We start from the raw sequence: 15,028 nt of genomic DNA, 5'->3' as shown, positions 1-15,028 counted from the left end.
TTAAAGGTCTCAAGATCTAAAGCCCCTCGAACATATATGGGATCAACCTCTGCGATCACGTCAGCCACAGCCACAGAACCTCCAACAGTTGGCACACTCACTGCAGGAAGACTTGATGAATCTGATTGGTCCCATGAGGTGATGATGCCAGGCAGTCCATGGGGGCCATACACGATATTGAGAACAGAACACCTTCACCCTGACAGTGATAAAGATGTGCCAAATTTGAAGAATGCATTATGATCTGTTGATTATATAATACAGAAGGCATACATCTGAAAACAACTTTGTCTTTCTTCTTTTTTGCGAATATTATACCCTACACATGAAATAAAACACACAAAGTCTATTGTCACATTCGTCCTTTATTAAAATATGAATCTCTGATGATGAAAATATCATTTATAAGGAAATGTACAGATGATATGCAGTAATGCACAAGTTCACTTGCTCAGCTATGCAAGAAATGCCAGCATACAGACACTCATACACTGGGCTGCAACAATTAACCTCGCACAAATCTAGTCGATCTAACTGACAAAATATTCTTCAAAAATATTACACCAAAAGAGATCCAATTCCATGAAACATTAAGTGAAATGATTCCTTGAGAGATTGAACCCCAGTTGGAGCAGTATTTGCCATGTTCTCAGCCCTCTTCCACTCAGCAGCCATGACGCCAACACAGCTTTGTGGAACGGGACGCTGGTCCCATTAACGGATATGGCAAGCTAAAGGTGGAATTACATGTAAGGTCATGGGGTGAACATGGGTTTCAAGCTGGTGGTGATGTTTGTATGAGCCCATAGGCTTCCCCATAGTCCCTGAGTCTGTAGTGTCTGTAGTGAAAACTTAGATGATGAAAACCATGCACAATATATGTCCACCTTATACTAACATTATATTTACCCTTTTATTAGTGTGAATACCATGCACATGTGTACATTTCTCATAACAAGACAGTGATCGCAGTATTTTATACCAACTAGTTCCTTACCCACAAGAAACCCATATGAACTCCAAATCATTATAAATTAAAGTGCTGTGTCACAATGTGCCACATCTTATCCAAGCATCTGTACAACTGGCCTCATGGCCAAACTGTACACATATATTCTGCTCTGTTGTGTTCAGTTAAATGGCATGTAACAGCCAGCAATGGACCTTATGCTCATACAAGTAAGCACCAGTAGCAGTTTTAAGCTATTTTACTGAACAATTGGAATGTAAGAAAACACTGGCATATTCGCCGCTTTACCATTTGTGTAGAACTTTGCCTCCTTGTTGGCAATTTAACAACAAAATTATGGTTTTAATTTACAAAGGTCTACAGATATTATGCAAACTTACTTGCTACCAAACAGTAGACATTTCACCCACAACACTCCAGCATCTGTGTGAGAACCCTTCGTTGTTGGTAGATAGGCCCTGATCACCCCTGCCCACCGGACGTCACACAATGTATGTACAAACACTGACAACAAGAGGTGCCTAAGGGACAGATTCACCTCAATGTCAAGGAATTATTTACAAGGATAACTGAAACCCCTCCCTTGAATGTGTAGAGAAGAAATGCCATGTAAATGGAGGATGCCAATGGACAGCGGATATGATAAGCCTTTCCAGTTTGCCCCCAGGACAGTCACACTGTAGATACAACACACTTGCTACATATATGTACAGTGTGTGCTGACACAACTATAACCCTATCATTCCTGGCAGGAGAGGCATTTACTTCCACACATAATAACTCATCAGGTTCATCATATTTACCAGTGACATGTCATACCCATACAGCCAATCTACTCCAACTAGTACAACCTTCTCTGCCAGAATAAACTTTCAAAAGCAAGCACACATTCATGCGCCATACACAATAATAATAATAATAATAATAATAATAATAATAGATAATTGCATAGTGCGAGAGAGTTAATAGTATTGGACACTACCAGTGCAGGGGTCAAAGAAAACCTTGCATGCCATGAGTGTGGGTATCAGAAGTCTCCAGACCTACTCTCCATACGCTGAACTGTCTGAGAGGCATTCTACAAGTTGTAAGCAATAGTTTGACAAGTGTTTAAGGAAAACGCTACTGTACAAGATAGAAGTTGATCCTCCATAAACACTAATCATTCCTCTCCATACACGGCACCTTTACAGACCTACACAACATGAGTGGCAGCTCAACAAACCACAATACAAAGTTTTGACCAACCTTAAAAAACATACAGCCAAAATTATCAACCATTTCAGTCATAACCCAACATGAATAAATAATAAAGCATTACATTCACATTAAACATGAGAGTCCAAACGCTATGCTCAAAGTTTAGACATGTACAAAAAAACTCCCATATCTAAAAGAGATAAATAGATCTGAATAAATAGTATTACTATGAACAAGTAGAATCATAGCAATGGGAAACTAGAGACTGCATGTCTCAAACCCTTTGTCAAAACAATGTGGACCAAATTCCCGAGAAAAAAAAACATAACAACAGTCGATTTGCTTGAGATGTGGCAGCAGATGACAATACATAGCCACAACTCCTTGAGGAGGACCAGGCACACCCCACACTTACAACAGAATGGGATACTGCATCCATACTCCAGCTACACACACGTGCACACACACACACACGTGCACACACACACACACACACACACACACACACACACACACACACGTGCACACACACACACACACACACACACACACACACACACACACACACACACACACACACACACACACATTATGCTGCACACAATGTCACACACAGCCAATAAGGTACCTGACACTTATGTACATGTAATTGTTGTAAAAATATGTCTCACATCACCAAATTAAGAAACAGAAACTGATAACTGTCCACAGCCCGGTACCGACATCCTGACCACACACAAACCCATGGTGTAGGTGGCAGAGAACCTGCCTGGAGAAGGGGATGTCAGTGGCTCCATCAGCTGTCGGCGTTACACCAAAAGACAATAAAAGATGGTATTTGTTGTCACCCTGCCTTGCACTCAGTATTATGGGGATAATGGCTCAGAGGTAGTATACTGGGGCTTACCAAGGCTAAACTGCAGCATAATTTCTCAGCACGTTTGCACTATAAAACAAGCACTGATGAAGGTTTACTGTTTGTCTTGACCAACAGTTTTAAGCAGCGGCAAGAATCTACATGTTCGTGTTTCTTGAATCAGGTTTGACTAGCTTTACACTGCAGCCCTGATCATCATATAAATATGACAAAGTTAGATTTTAAACAAATCAGTTCACCATAAAAATGAAGAGAAAAAACAACAGTGAATGCTAATCCTGTTCAGAGATGAGCCTAGAGATGACTTGGGCAAGTTCTTAAACAGTATCACGATGGTGCATAACACCGTATCTCAGTATAAAGGCATGGTAGATCAGTGTACAGGATGTGTCTGCAAGTATATTAATGTATATCAGTGTAAAGATGTGTCTGCAAGTGGATCATTGTAAAGATGTCTGCAAGTATATCAGTGTAAAGAGGTGTCTGCAAGTATATGTGTCTACAAGTGGTTCAGTGTAAAGATGTGTCTGCAAGTATATCAGTGTAAAGAGGTGTATGCAAGCATGTCAGTGTACAGGTGTTTTGAGGAGCTCTGGGTGTCTGCAAGTAAATGTGTCTACAAGTGGTTCAGTGTAAAGATGTCTGCAAGTATATCAGTGTAAAGAGGTGTATGCAAGCATGTCAGTGTACAGGTGTTTTGAGGAGCTCTGGGTGTCTGCAAGTATATGTGTCTGCAAATGGATCAGTGTAAATATGTGTCTGCAAGTAGATCAGTGTAAAGATGTATCTGCAAACTGATCCGCGTAAAGAGGTGTATGCAAGTATATCAGTGTACAGGTGTTTTGTGGAGCTCTGGGTATATATTGCTTAAATGATGGCAAAGGTAAGCTCCATGGAACCCTGTTGAGATGTATGAGATGGTCACGAATCACTTGAGTTTGAGGCGGAATGCACTGATCTCCATGGCATCGACCTGGATAGCAGCCTTTGGGTCCATCTCCTCGTAGTCATGCATGAGTGTCAGGGATGTCTCCACAAGGTTCTCCACCTTCAGATCTTTGAACAGATTCTCAAATGTCACCTGAAAGTTGAAAGAGGAACTCATAAGTAGGGCTGGATATTGCCCTGATTTTTCATATTGCGATATATTGCAAAAATTTAAGAGATATTGCAATATATATTGTGATATATTGACTGCCCAAGTGCGTACATCATAAATTCAGAATAGCTCTGTGTGTGCGACATCTTCTCAGTTGCTGTTACACGATACTTTCAGGCTCCCCATCCCCATTGTGTATGGCTGTATGCCAATCATTTACAGATAAATAAAATGATATAGAGCCTTAATGTGGAATATGTTGCACCAACGTTTTGCGACAATAATGATAAAGGTAATAGTATAAGATGATTTCCATAGTATGTGCTGTTTGCACTTCAGAATGCACTTCAGTGCAGTATGTAATTATTGTTACTGTATGTGATTCATTCAGAATCAATGTGTAAACATGAACTTTTCCCAAATGAAACAAACACAAGATTTAGTTGAACTACTTGAGATTAGAATCGCATGTGACTTCCAATTGCTAAGATGCTTGACTGGAATGTCATTATACAGTCCTGCATGAGCCAAGACTCAGGCCTGTAGGATAAATTGATATCATCTGCCCCATTATGAAACAAACAAAAATAACAAAATAATATGAACTGTGAAATGGTCACTCAGAGCCAGAGGCTCTACTAATAAGTCCAATTAAAAATTGGTCCATTTGAGGCCACTTAACTACTCCAAATGAAACCATTCAAACCCACAAAACGTAAAGTATTTGGTAGACTATTTGGCAATTTTGGAGCCACTTATAATGACACTTCCACTTGTAAAATGCTACATGAAACCAACAGAAATAAAAATACATTTGGCACTTTTAGAGCACATTTGTTTGCTATGGAAATCAAGGGCAGATAATTCAAATGGAGCTAACTCTGGACCTAATATATTGCAGAATCTGAACCATATCGCGATAATGGTATCGCGAGATACTGTACTGGTATATACCGGTTTACCGGTAATATTGAACAGCCCTACTCATAAGAATGTCTGAAATAGCCTAAACACAGAGGTAGAACAAACAGTAAATGTGAGGTTAAGTACAATACAACATTGGGTGTCCACAAGTCCCAGTAGGCATCAAGCTTGATCGGCTTCTTGTTTTTACTGCATTGACCAATATTTCAACTCAGATTCTCACACTATTATCAAGCTGAAGTGAGGTGAGGTGAGGTGAGGCGAAATGGGGTTTAACATCGTACTTAACATTATTTTGCTCATATGACGATGTGCATGCATGTGTATGTGTGGCTGCTTGTACTGGCCCAGACTTAAGCTGGTTTCATAGTTTAGGTCACCGAGATACCATGCTGCCATTAAGCATGAATACCCCACTCAGACACATTATACTCTGAGCCGACCCGGCCTTGTTGTACACATTAATGCTGTGTGCCAGAGAGGGACCAACAAGAACCATATTTTAACGTCTTTTCGTATGAAGTGGCAGGGGATTGAACCCGCGACCTTCCGCTCTACGGATGGATGCTCGGGTCTTAGGCATGACGAGCGAACGCTTTAACCTCAAGGCTACCCTCACTGCCTAGTATCAGGTGATGTCAATTTGTACAACTATGAGCAAAGTGATACAAGTCACCTGATGACTGGGCATATGTATATTTCCAACATAATGTAGTGTGTATTTGTGTATAGATATTGTTATCTAATGAAAGTGTAAACAAGGAAACAGCGTTGAAACTGATCCTGGTAAGGGGCACATTAGAATGATGCTAATCCATACAGTATTGAAAAATATGGAACTGTCACTAAATGAAGAGATAAGAATAATGTCTACTTTATGTCAAAAGAAACAGTCTTAAATGTAAACTAATGCTTGTAAAGGCCCCTTTTATGGAAAAAATAATTTACAGCAGCTGTTTCACAGTAACACTTGAGTAAGTTCATGTAACTTGCGAAGTGTCAGTAGATATCTGTCCCCATTTAGACTAAGTCCAGGACTGTATGTGCAAGACAAATAAACTTGCAGCATGGGAAGAAAAACATTATGGAATCACTTTTTAAAATTAGACTTGCTAATATTTCTTTGATAAGCATGAACACTTTATACATGAACTTTTGTAGGTTCAAAGAAAACTTGTCCTCATCTCACTAAGCACAAAAGTATTGAGCAAGGGCTGTAACGCTTTTAACTAATTCAAGACACCAAGCTTCGTATTCATTTTGGATCAGGACCAGAGATATCAGTGTGTTGACTAAATGGTCTAACTTCAACTGATTTTGAGAAAACCTCTCCCCATTTCACATAGTTATCGCTAAGTTAAAAAGCATGGAGCAAGGACCATAACTCTTTACAAATATTATTTCAGACATCACTTTTGGAATTCACTTTAAGCGACCCAGTAATATTATTGTGTAAAATATAGGGTTTCTGAGCAAGGGCTGAAGCTCTGTAAAAACATTTAGCAGTTTCACCAAGAAGTTTTGTTTTCAATAACTCTATATCTGTTTGGACAGGTACCACAGGTTTGAATTTCTCTATGAGTAATTACATTTTTTAATTAATCAGGGATTTCAGCCTCCAAGTTTACAGTGCCTGTCTTTTGTCTGGATGTATGAAATGCTTTAAGTTCCAGATTCCTTATTAGTTAGATGATTTGATATTGACCTGGCTGATGAATAGCATACCAATGTCCTTGCTTAAGTCGTGATTCCACACCGAAAGTTTGATGTTATCAGAGAATATATAAAATATATATCAAAATCATGCATATTTTATCAGCAAAAATATGGTTGATGACATGTTAAATTTAAATTAGGTAATCTTCATATGTGTTCAAGAAGGTGAACACCTTCTGTTAAAAACGCGAGAGTGAAATCTTCTACTTGGGAGAATTTTATTTCGAAAAATAGTTACCGACAGAAGGAAATTTCGAAAAACATTGTGTAATCTGTGTGACAGTAATGTTATATATTCTGGCAGAACAACATCTGTGATACTGACAGTTTCACTTCTTTATATGAAATGCACAGCACAGTCGACTGCCGCTAGGCCCAGTTTACACTTTACTTCTAACTTATTAAGTTAACGAGTCTTCAGTTGAAATTTATCTCTTGTTTCCACTTTCCATCTAACCCATATAAATGTGAATATCTTTTTAACACTTAAAGCCTGAAGGATTTTTGGATAATGTTGTCATGTATGTTAAGCTCTTAAGGAGATATAGATAATGCAATATGTTGCAGCTCTAACAATGTTGTTTCAGGTTCTGGACTTTGAGTTTAGCATCAACAATATGACATGTGTTGAGTGTTGATGTGTATGTGAACACCAAAGTCATAATAAACACAAGTCATGAATCTCAACACCTTGTTTTTTCCCCTCTAATTAGATCTCCTGGTCATGGACATAATTTCTGAAAAGATAACTTTCTTCAGGAGTAAAAGATGTAATTTTCTGACTAAAATTGATATTTTATACTTATCCTCACTCATGCTAAATGCTTGTCTCCTTCTTCTTGCGAATGATAGTGGAACACTTGAAATTCCGTGAAGTTCCTTCTGAAAAGCGGAAGTAGTCTCCTTTGACTCCTTTGGCGCCCTTTTTGATCACATGACCAGCTATGTTTGTCACTCTCTCTGTTTTCACGCCCGACACCCGGATTTACAGGGAAATCCAGAGTGCACTGAGAGAGTAGGTTGGGAGGGCTGACCTCATGAGTCAGGATAAGTATAAAATATCAATTTTAGTCAGAAAATTACATATGTTTCCTTATCCTGACTCATGCTAAAAGCTTGCAGAATCCGTCGAAATCGGTGGTGGGTCAGGCCACTTCCTGGATTCACTGGCTGCTGATTTACGTCCTGTATTACCCCCCATGGGAACTTATGACGGCACTGCTGATGATTCTGTTCTTCCAACTTCCATCTGATGAGTCGGTGGGGAACCACAACTTGTCACATTTCTTCCGAAAATTCTCCTGACATTTTCGTGTGGAATTTAGATATACTAATGTTCCATTAGTTATCTATTGCAACTAGATCTCTTGATACGTGCATAGAGTGGAGATGCGACCCTTCTTCATGTACGAGTAAGTCCTATACAAGTACAGGTCTATCACTCATGCTAGTCTGTCCTAGATGTGTGCATGGACTTTAACCATTTGCTCTCCAGAGCTTTGGTTTTCACAAGTCACATGATAAAAGGGTGAGATTTTTCTCAGCGCCTTTGTGGAACCGTTAGTTGTTGTGCTACAACAAGTGGCCCAAACTGGTGAATGCCTGAGACGTCTTCAGTAGCAATGTCTCTGAGGTAGTGTTTGGCAAACACTGTGTCCGACTTCCAAAAGCAGTACTCCAATATTGTTGTAATCAAGCAGTTTCCATGCAGAGCAAGTGTAGACGCCAAGGCTCTGACTTGGATTGGAGGCTCGTGGAGGCTCAAGTCCTGCTGCTTTGTCCGCGAGACTTCCGTGGGCGTCTCAGTGGATAAGGGGATGAATAGGCGCTTGAATTTTTGTCTCTTTGTTTTTGTCCTTTGGAGGTAGACTTTCAATGCTCTGACAGGGCATAAAGATAAATCCTGTGTATCCTGTGGCCCAAGGACTGTAGAAAGTGCTGGGATGTGGAACTGTCTGTCAGGCTGGTTCTTGGCAATAAAGTCCCATCTCAGTCCTAGATGTACGATGTCACGATGGCTTGATTCAAATCGTGTTCGTCCAGAGCATGTATTTCTGACATCCGTGCTGCTGTTGCTAGGGCGATTAGAAACAGCGTTTTCTGTGTCAGTAGTTCAAAGGATGTCCGTTCTAGAGGCTCGTAGGCATCACTGGTGAGATGTTGTAGAACTACGTTGATATCCCAGGCAGGAGCCTTGAATTTCTTTTGTTGGTCTTGCAACTTAAACGAGTGTAGCAGTGCCAGTATCTCTAGTACTTTGGTCAGCTTGACACCCGTCTTCATGGTGATAACTGTGCTGAGAGCAGCCAGGTACGTTGACAGTGTTGAACCTTTCAAGTGTCTCGTCTGTTGCAAATGACACAAGTATTCCGCCACTTGAGGATGAGTTGCTTTTACCCCCGTAAAGCCTTTCCTCGTTGCATACTGTTCAAATCTCTGCCACTTGTCGTCGTACAAGTTGCGAGTTGATCTGCGTAGAGCTAGTGTTACTGTTTTCCCTGCTCTGGTGGAGTACCTTCTTGTCTTTAGGCAAGCTTTGATACGCTCCAAGCGTGTGGCTGGAACAATGACGGATCCCCGTGAGCTTGCTTGGTGAGTGTATGGACGAGCACGTTCGACCACTCTGGTAGTTTCAGGGTTGGACTTCCGAGTCCTTGTATGAGGACGGGAAACCATACCCTCACTGGCCAATTGGGCGCGACCAAATCAGTTGCAACGTTGTCGTCTGCTTGATTTTCTGTATTACTTGTGGAAATAGTGCTGGAGGTGGAAACGCGTAAGCGTTTAGTCCTTCCCATGAGATGCTTAAAGCATCTGTTGCCCATGCCTAAGGATCCGGAATCGGTGAGACGAATGTTGGTAGTTGTTTGTTGACTTTTGTTGCAAAGATCCTACTGTCTGTATGACGAACCGGAACACTTCTGGATGTAACATCCATTCCGTCAGGGATGGTTGTAGTGTACAAGATAGGGCGTCTGCTATGACATTCTTTGCTCCTGGAATGTGGCATGCCTTCATGTAGATGTTCAGGTCGTTGATGATGCTGAACAGGAGAAAGCGGAGTTTTAGCAGACTTGTTGATCCTTGTTCGTTGATGTAGAACGCTACTGTGAAGTTGTCCGTGTGGACCGTGAGCCTTGCGTTCCTTAGTACACTGGACCAGCGTTGTAAAGTGTTGATCACTGCTTTCATCTCAAACAAGTTGATGTGCAGACTCTGATCCTGACTCGACCACTTTCATGCTGCCACTTCGTTGTTGAGGTGAGCACCCCATCCTTTTTAGTGATGCATCCACGTAGAGATGAGTGTTGTCAACTGGCTCTGACAAAAAGGTTCCTCCGCAAACCTACTTCTGAGTCCACCATAGGAGGTATGGTTTCAGGCTGTCCGGTAGTATCAGTGGATCCAGACTGTTGAGATGGGCGTTCACAAATATTTGTAGTGGGCGCAGCTGTAATCTCCCTCTGCGAGTCATCTCTTGAACTGAGGTGAGTAGACCGAGCATGCTGTGCCAAGCACGTAGTGTCAACGGAGAGAGCATTGCTGGATATATCATATGTTGTATCTTGACCCAACAATCCTCTGGGACGACCGTGTGATTCTGTGGTGTGATGAGCCATATTCTCAGAAATTGAAGATCCTGTTTTGGTTCCAACTCCGATTAGGAGATTACTAGCCATCTACCTACATTGTAGGTACGTGGATCTAGGAGCTCTTGCCATGTCCGACATGGAAGCGGAGAGATGATCGATTCTTGAATCATGGCTTGAAGCTTGTCTCATCAATCTTCCGGTAATATGTAATGAAGATGTTGTCACCAGAATCCGAACAATGTGCAGCGATGATGCATAATACGTTGTCTCTAGATCAGCAACAATCTATGATGTGCTTGGACTGCCAGCGATGTGAAGTCTATTTATAGTCGACTTGCTGCCGCGAGCAGAAACCATCTAACGCTTGTCGCTGCAAGTCCCAGATGACCAATAATAAATCTGCTGACGGGGAAGTCCTCTATGACCCGTGAAGATAGTCTGTACCCTGCTAACTGGACTGTAAATGGAGCCTTTCCCACGTTCAAAGAGTTGTTTACAACTGTAGACGACTTCCTGGCACGTGACTATGACCGGTTCTGCGCAGGGCGTTGTCTATCATGGACCAATCAGATTACAGATGTGACGTCACCGGTGTTGCAGGTAAATGATCCTCGTAGAATCTTGTGCAGTCGTTGATTTCTTCGTCAACACTCAGCCTTGTCCATAACCTCTCTGTTCGGCTTGTGCCGGAGTTACACGAGTGAACATGTGTCTAGATGGCCGAGTGGAAGCGCATGAAAACTTTGCAGCGTAGTACCGATGTAAGCAGACTGTTCCCTGTCTGCTGTGACTGTATTCTTCAACTTTATAATCTTTACTGCAGTCGTCATCTTATACAGATGTTCTGTAAAGTTGACCGTAACCGATGTCTCGCTGAGGAACTGCGGCAAAGCTGTTAACTGTCCCCTTGATATCTTGTAAGCCCATGTGATGAAAATTCTTCTTCTGTGTTTCATCGGATGTTATCTGACATCGTTAGTTGAGGTGTGCGTCCCTTCCTTCAGCCACTCGTTGATCCAACATAGACAACATCTAGTTGCATCTTCTTATCTTCCATCTTGAAGATCTATTACGGGATTCACTGATGATCTTGTAATCTCAAACCCTGATGTTATCATGAAGGGCTCCGTATGATGAAGGGGATATCTGCTATCGTTGAATGGCGGGACGTGCTGACTCTGATTATAATCCTCCCCGTGAGTGCCTGCGCGCAGGTTGATGAAGGTCCAAGTTGGAAGATCCGTATCTGCGCAGTCTGTAGAATCCTGGAGAACGACTGGATCTATTTCTGTGTTAGAATCCTTCCTGCTGAGATGCTGAAACTGTGTGGAGGCTCCATCGTGGAGTGTGCAGGTGAAGGGTCCCAGTGTGACCATGTATTCCTCCTGGAGTCTTGATTTATCTCTCTAGGCCTTCACGACGGCTGATTCACATAATCTCCCCTCTGTGAGATGTGGAGTGCCTGCGCGCAGGATCCCGATGTGAGTCTAAGTCCGACAGTGATGACAATCCGTATCTACGACGTCTGTAGGGTTCGGGAGAACGCTTCGATCTGCCTCTGCATGGAGAATTCTTAGCGGCTCCTTCAGGGACGTCTAAGGCTGAGCTGACGCTGGTAGTGTTGTCCAGGCTCCTAACTTCAGACTGGGAAGATCGTCGGATGCATGCGCCTTCACGCAGGCTTCCCTCTTCTTCCAAGTGCGTTGGAGAGGTTGCTGAATCTTCACGCAGGCTTGTAGTCATCGTAGTGGTCTTCGTAGCAGCTTTCTCCTGCGCGAAGCATCGTTCCATCATCGACATCATCTGGTCTGTAAACTGTTGCATAAACAGCCCCGGGTTGAAGTTCTGTGATATCAGCAGTGAAGGATCTTGTCTTCTGCGTAGAGCTGCAAAGAGACTTCGACAAAGTCTTAGGAGCTGTAGACTTCTTCTTCTGCGCTGAAGAAGATCTCGTCTTCTTGTCTGCAATGAGGACAGCTCTGTTGATGACGATCTCTACTTATTCGAGACGGAGTTCATCACTGGAACAGCGACCTGCCCCCATAAAACGCTCGGCAATTCACTGGAATTATGAACATCGGCAGCAGTAGTTAACACACAGTTATCAGCGCAATCACTCGATTTACCAGACATGACTTGTGAATACCTTCTTACACAGTCCTTTGCACGTTTATGAAGAGAAAAAAGGTAGTTATTAAATTCAAAAGTAGTTAGTTTCTGACAATGTTTACAGCGATAGCGATAGCCACAGCCACAGACAGCCGGTACCTACAACGAATACAAGTTTTCATCAATTGTAAACCAGATGAAAAACATGGCAAACAGCATATAATTTAGACATAATATCAAAACATTTGATAATATACAATCCAAAAACCATATACAGCTGCCATTTAGATGTAAAAGGTCCAAAATAGAAAAGGATATGTGCCGAATAGGGACCCAGGTGCTCTCACAACCGTCCTCAAGGGCTAAGATGGAGAGAGTGACAAACATACCTGGTCATGTGACCAAAATGGTCAAGGAGGCAAGGGAGACTACTCGTGGGTGTGATGATTTTACGTCCGCTTTTTAGAAGGGAACTTCAAGGGATTTCAAGTGTTCCACTATCATTCGCAAGAAGAAGGAGGCAAGCATTTAGCATGAGTCAGGATAAAGAAAAATTACAGTTTTGCACGTGTTGCACATATTGCAATATGCAACACAATTACGCTTCACAATACACCAGCTATACTGTTGCCTGCTGGCTTACCTTGGCGCTGGTGGCAACACAAGCAAGCCTATCACCGGTAGGAATGTATAACCCACGCCTATACGGGTAGGAATGTAGACTGTTGCCTGCTGGCTTTACCTTGGTGTTGGTGGCAATACACCAGCTTATACCGGTAGGAATGTATTGGCTTTGCCTGCTGGCCTATCACCGGGTAGGAATGTAGCGTTGGCTGGCTTACCTTGGCGCTGGTGGCAAAGCAACACGCCTATCACCGGTAGGAATGTAGACTGTTGCCCGCTGGCTTACCTTGGTGGTGGTGGCAAAGCAACCCATGCCTCCATCACCGGTAGGAATGTAGACTGTTGCCTGCTGGCTTACCTTGGTGCTGGTGGCAACACAACACAAGCCTATCACCGGGTAGGAATGTATACTGTTGCCTGCTGGCTTACCTTGGTGCTGGTGGCAACACAACACAAGCCTATCACCGGGTAGGAATGTATACTGTTGCCTGCTGGCTTACCTTGGTGCTGGTGGCAACACAACACAAGCCACAAGCCTATCACTTGGGGTAGGAATGTATACTGTTGCCTGCTGGCTTACCTTGGTGCTGGTGGCAACACAACACAAGCCTATCACCGGGTAGGAATGTAGACTGTTGCCTGCTGGCTTACCTTGGTGCTGGTGGCAACACAACACAAGCCTATCACCGGGTAGGAATGTATACTGTTGCCTGCTGGCTTACCTTGGTGCTGGTGGCAACACAACACAAGCCTATCACCGGGTAGGAATGTAGACTGTTGCCTGCTGGCTTACCTTGGTGCTGGTGGCAACACACGACAAGCCTATCACCGGGTAGGAATGTATACTGTTGCCTGCTGGCTTACCTTGGTGCTGGTGGCAACACACGACAAGCCTATCACCGGGTAGGAACAGTCGAAGGCAAGCCGGTGCAGCAGCAGCGCTGCTGTGTCCCGTGGAACATACTTCAGTTCCGGACTGTCATCTTTGTTCTGCATAGTTCGGAGGTTGAGCAAATGTAGGTCACAGGGCAGTTCCTGCGAAATGGGTGTGAAGACAGGGTTGAGTGTGAGGGATGGGGAGCTTGGTTTCTGGGGCATCACAAATATCGGCTGAGTCAGATGCAGGGACACCAGGTGTGCCACGAGGGTTGGGTAGCCCAGGGTCACGGTGCTACTCGCCTGAAACAAACACAATCAAATCATAAGGAAGAGATTTTTTAATGGATGTCAACTTCTTTATTATGAGGAACACAATGTTTCGGAGTATGTTCTTACTCCTTCATTATCTGACGAAGGAGTAAGGATATATATGTGTAGCACTTCTAAATGCCATTCAAAAACCTGGTACAATCAAAACACTTGTGGTGATATGACACTAAATTCTCCATTGCATCAAACTAATGGCTGGTGTGGCTGTGTACAATGCAGGATATGGAAAGGCAGTATGACATGTCAATGAAACATGGACAGAAACATAACAAGCTTATGGTGGTAAACATTAATTGCATATCAGCTGAAACAACGCTACAATGACAGACACAGTAACCGCTAAACTCTCCGCCAAGAGGCTGTATTGCTAACAATCGTATGACTTCATAATATGACACATACAGTGCATGGAGTTCGAAAACAATTCAATCAGCTGTTTTTGAGTTCACAATGTACACATTTATTTTAACGACTTTTAGTGCTTTATTTAAACCATTTCAAAACTTGCATCGCTTGCACACTCAACGTAAAGATAATTAACCATTTCTAGAGCAGTTTGAAGCTTGTCAGAATATGTTTCGCTGATTTTAAAAATCCAGTCGAGAGGTAAATGCCAATTTGTTTACATGTCATATAGTCGGTAGCGAGCTTATCTATCTTCAAAATAAAACAAAATGATATTTTGTGTATTTAACATGGTGGTAAGA

General features: G+C 42.5%; 1 protein-coding gene and 1 long non-coding RNA gene across 3 annotated transcripts in view; one reads left to right on the top strand and one right to left on the bottom strand.

The window, feature by feature from the left end:
• The first annotated feature begins 3,421 nt into the window (after positions 1-3,421).
• On the top strand, positions 3,422-3,866 carry LOC124260263. Of its 2 annotated transcripts, XR_006894042.1 has the most exons (4): positions 3,422-3,542; positions 3,610-3,612; positions 3,679-3,705; positions 3,794-3,866. It is a non-coding gene; the product is annotated as an uncharacterized LOC124260263 (long non-coding RNA). The 2 variants fall into 2 exon arrangements; XR_006894041.1 differs by lacking the exon at positions 3,679-3,705 and having other exon boundaries at positions 3,794-3,859.
• A 44-nt stretch (positions 3,867-3,910) lies between these two features.
• LOC124260264 (alpha-mannosidase 2x-like) overlaps positions 3,911-15,028 on the bottom strand; it is a 139,757-nt gene continuing 128,639 nt past the window's right edge. The window contains exons 21-22 of the mRNA XM_046694517.1: positions 13,977-14,291; positions 3,911-4,128 (exon numbers count right to left, since the gene is read on the bottom strand). Of these exons, the coding sequence (XP_046550473.1) occupies positions 3,976-4,128; positions 13,977-14,291 (468 nt within the window). The 3' untranslated portion in view covers positions 3,911-3,975. The remainder of the gene's footprint in view (positions 4,129-13,976; positions 14,292-15,028) is intronic.

The sequence above is a fragment of the Haliotis rubra genome, unplaced genomic scaffold (assembly GCF_003918875.1).
Source record: "Haliotis rubra isolate DU_JTF1 unplaced genomic scaffold, ASM391887v1 Scf758, whole genome shotgun sequence".
Lineage (NCBI taxonomy): Eukaryota > Metazoa > Mollusca > Gastropoda > Lepetellida > Haliotidae > Haliotis > Haliotis rubra.
The sequence above is the reverse complement of the archived record's forward strand: the minus strand, read 5'-3'. Positions and strand labels throughout refer to the sequence as shown.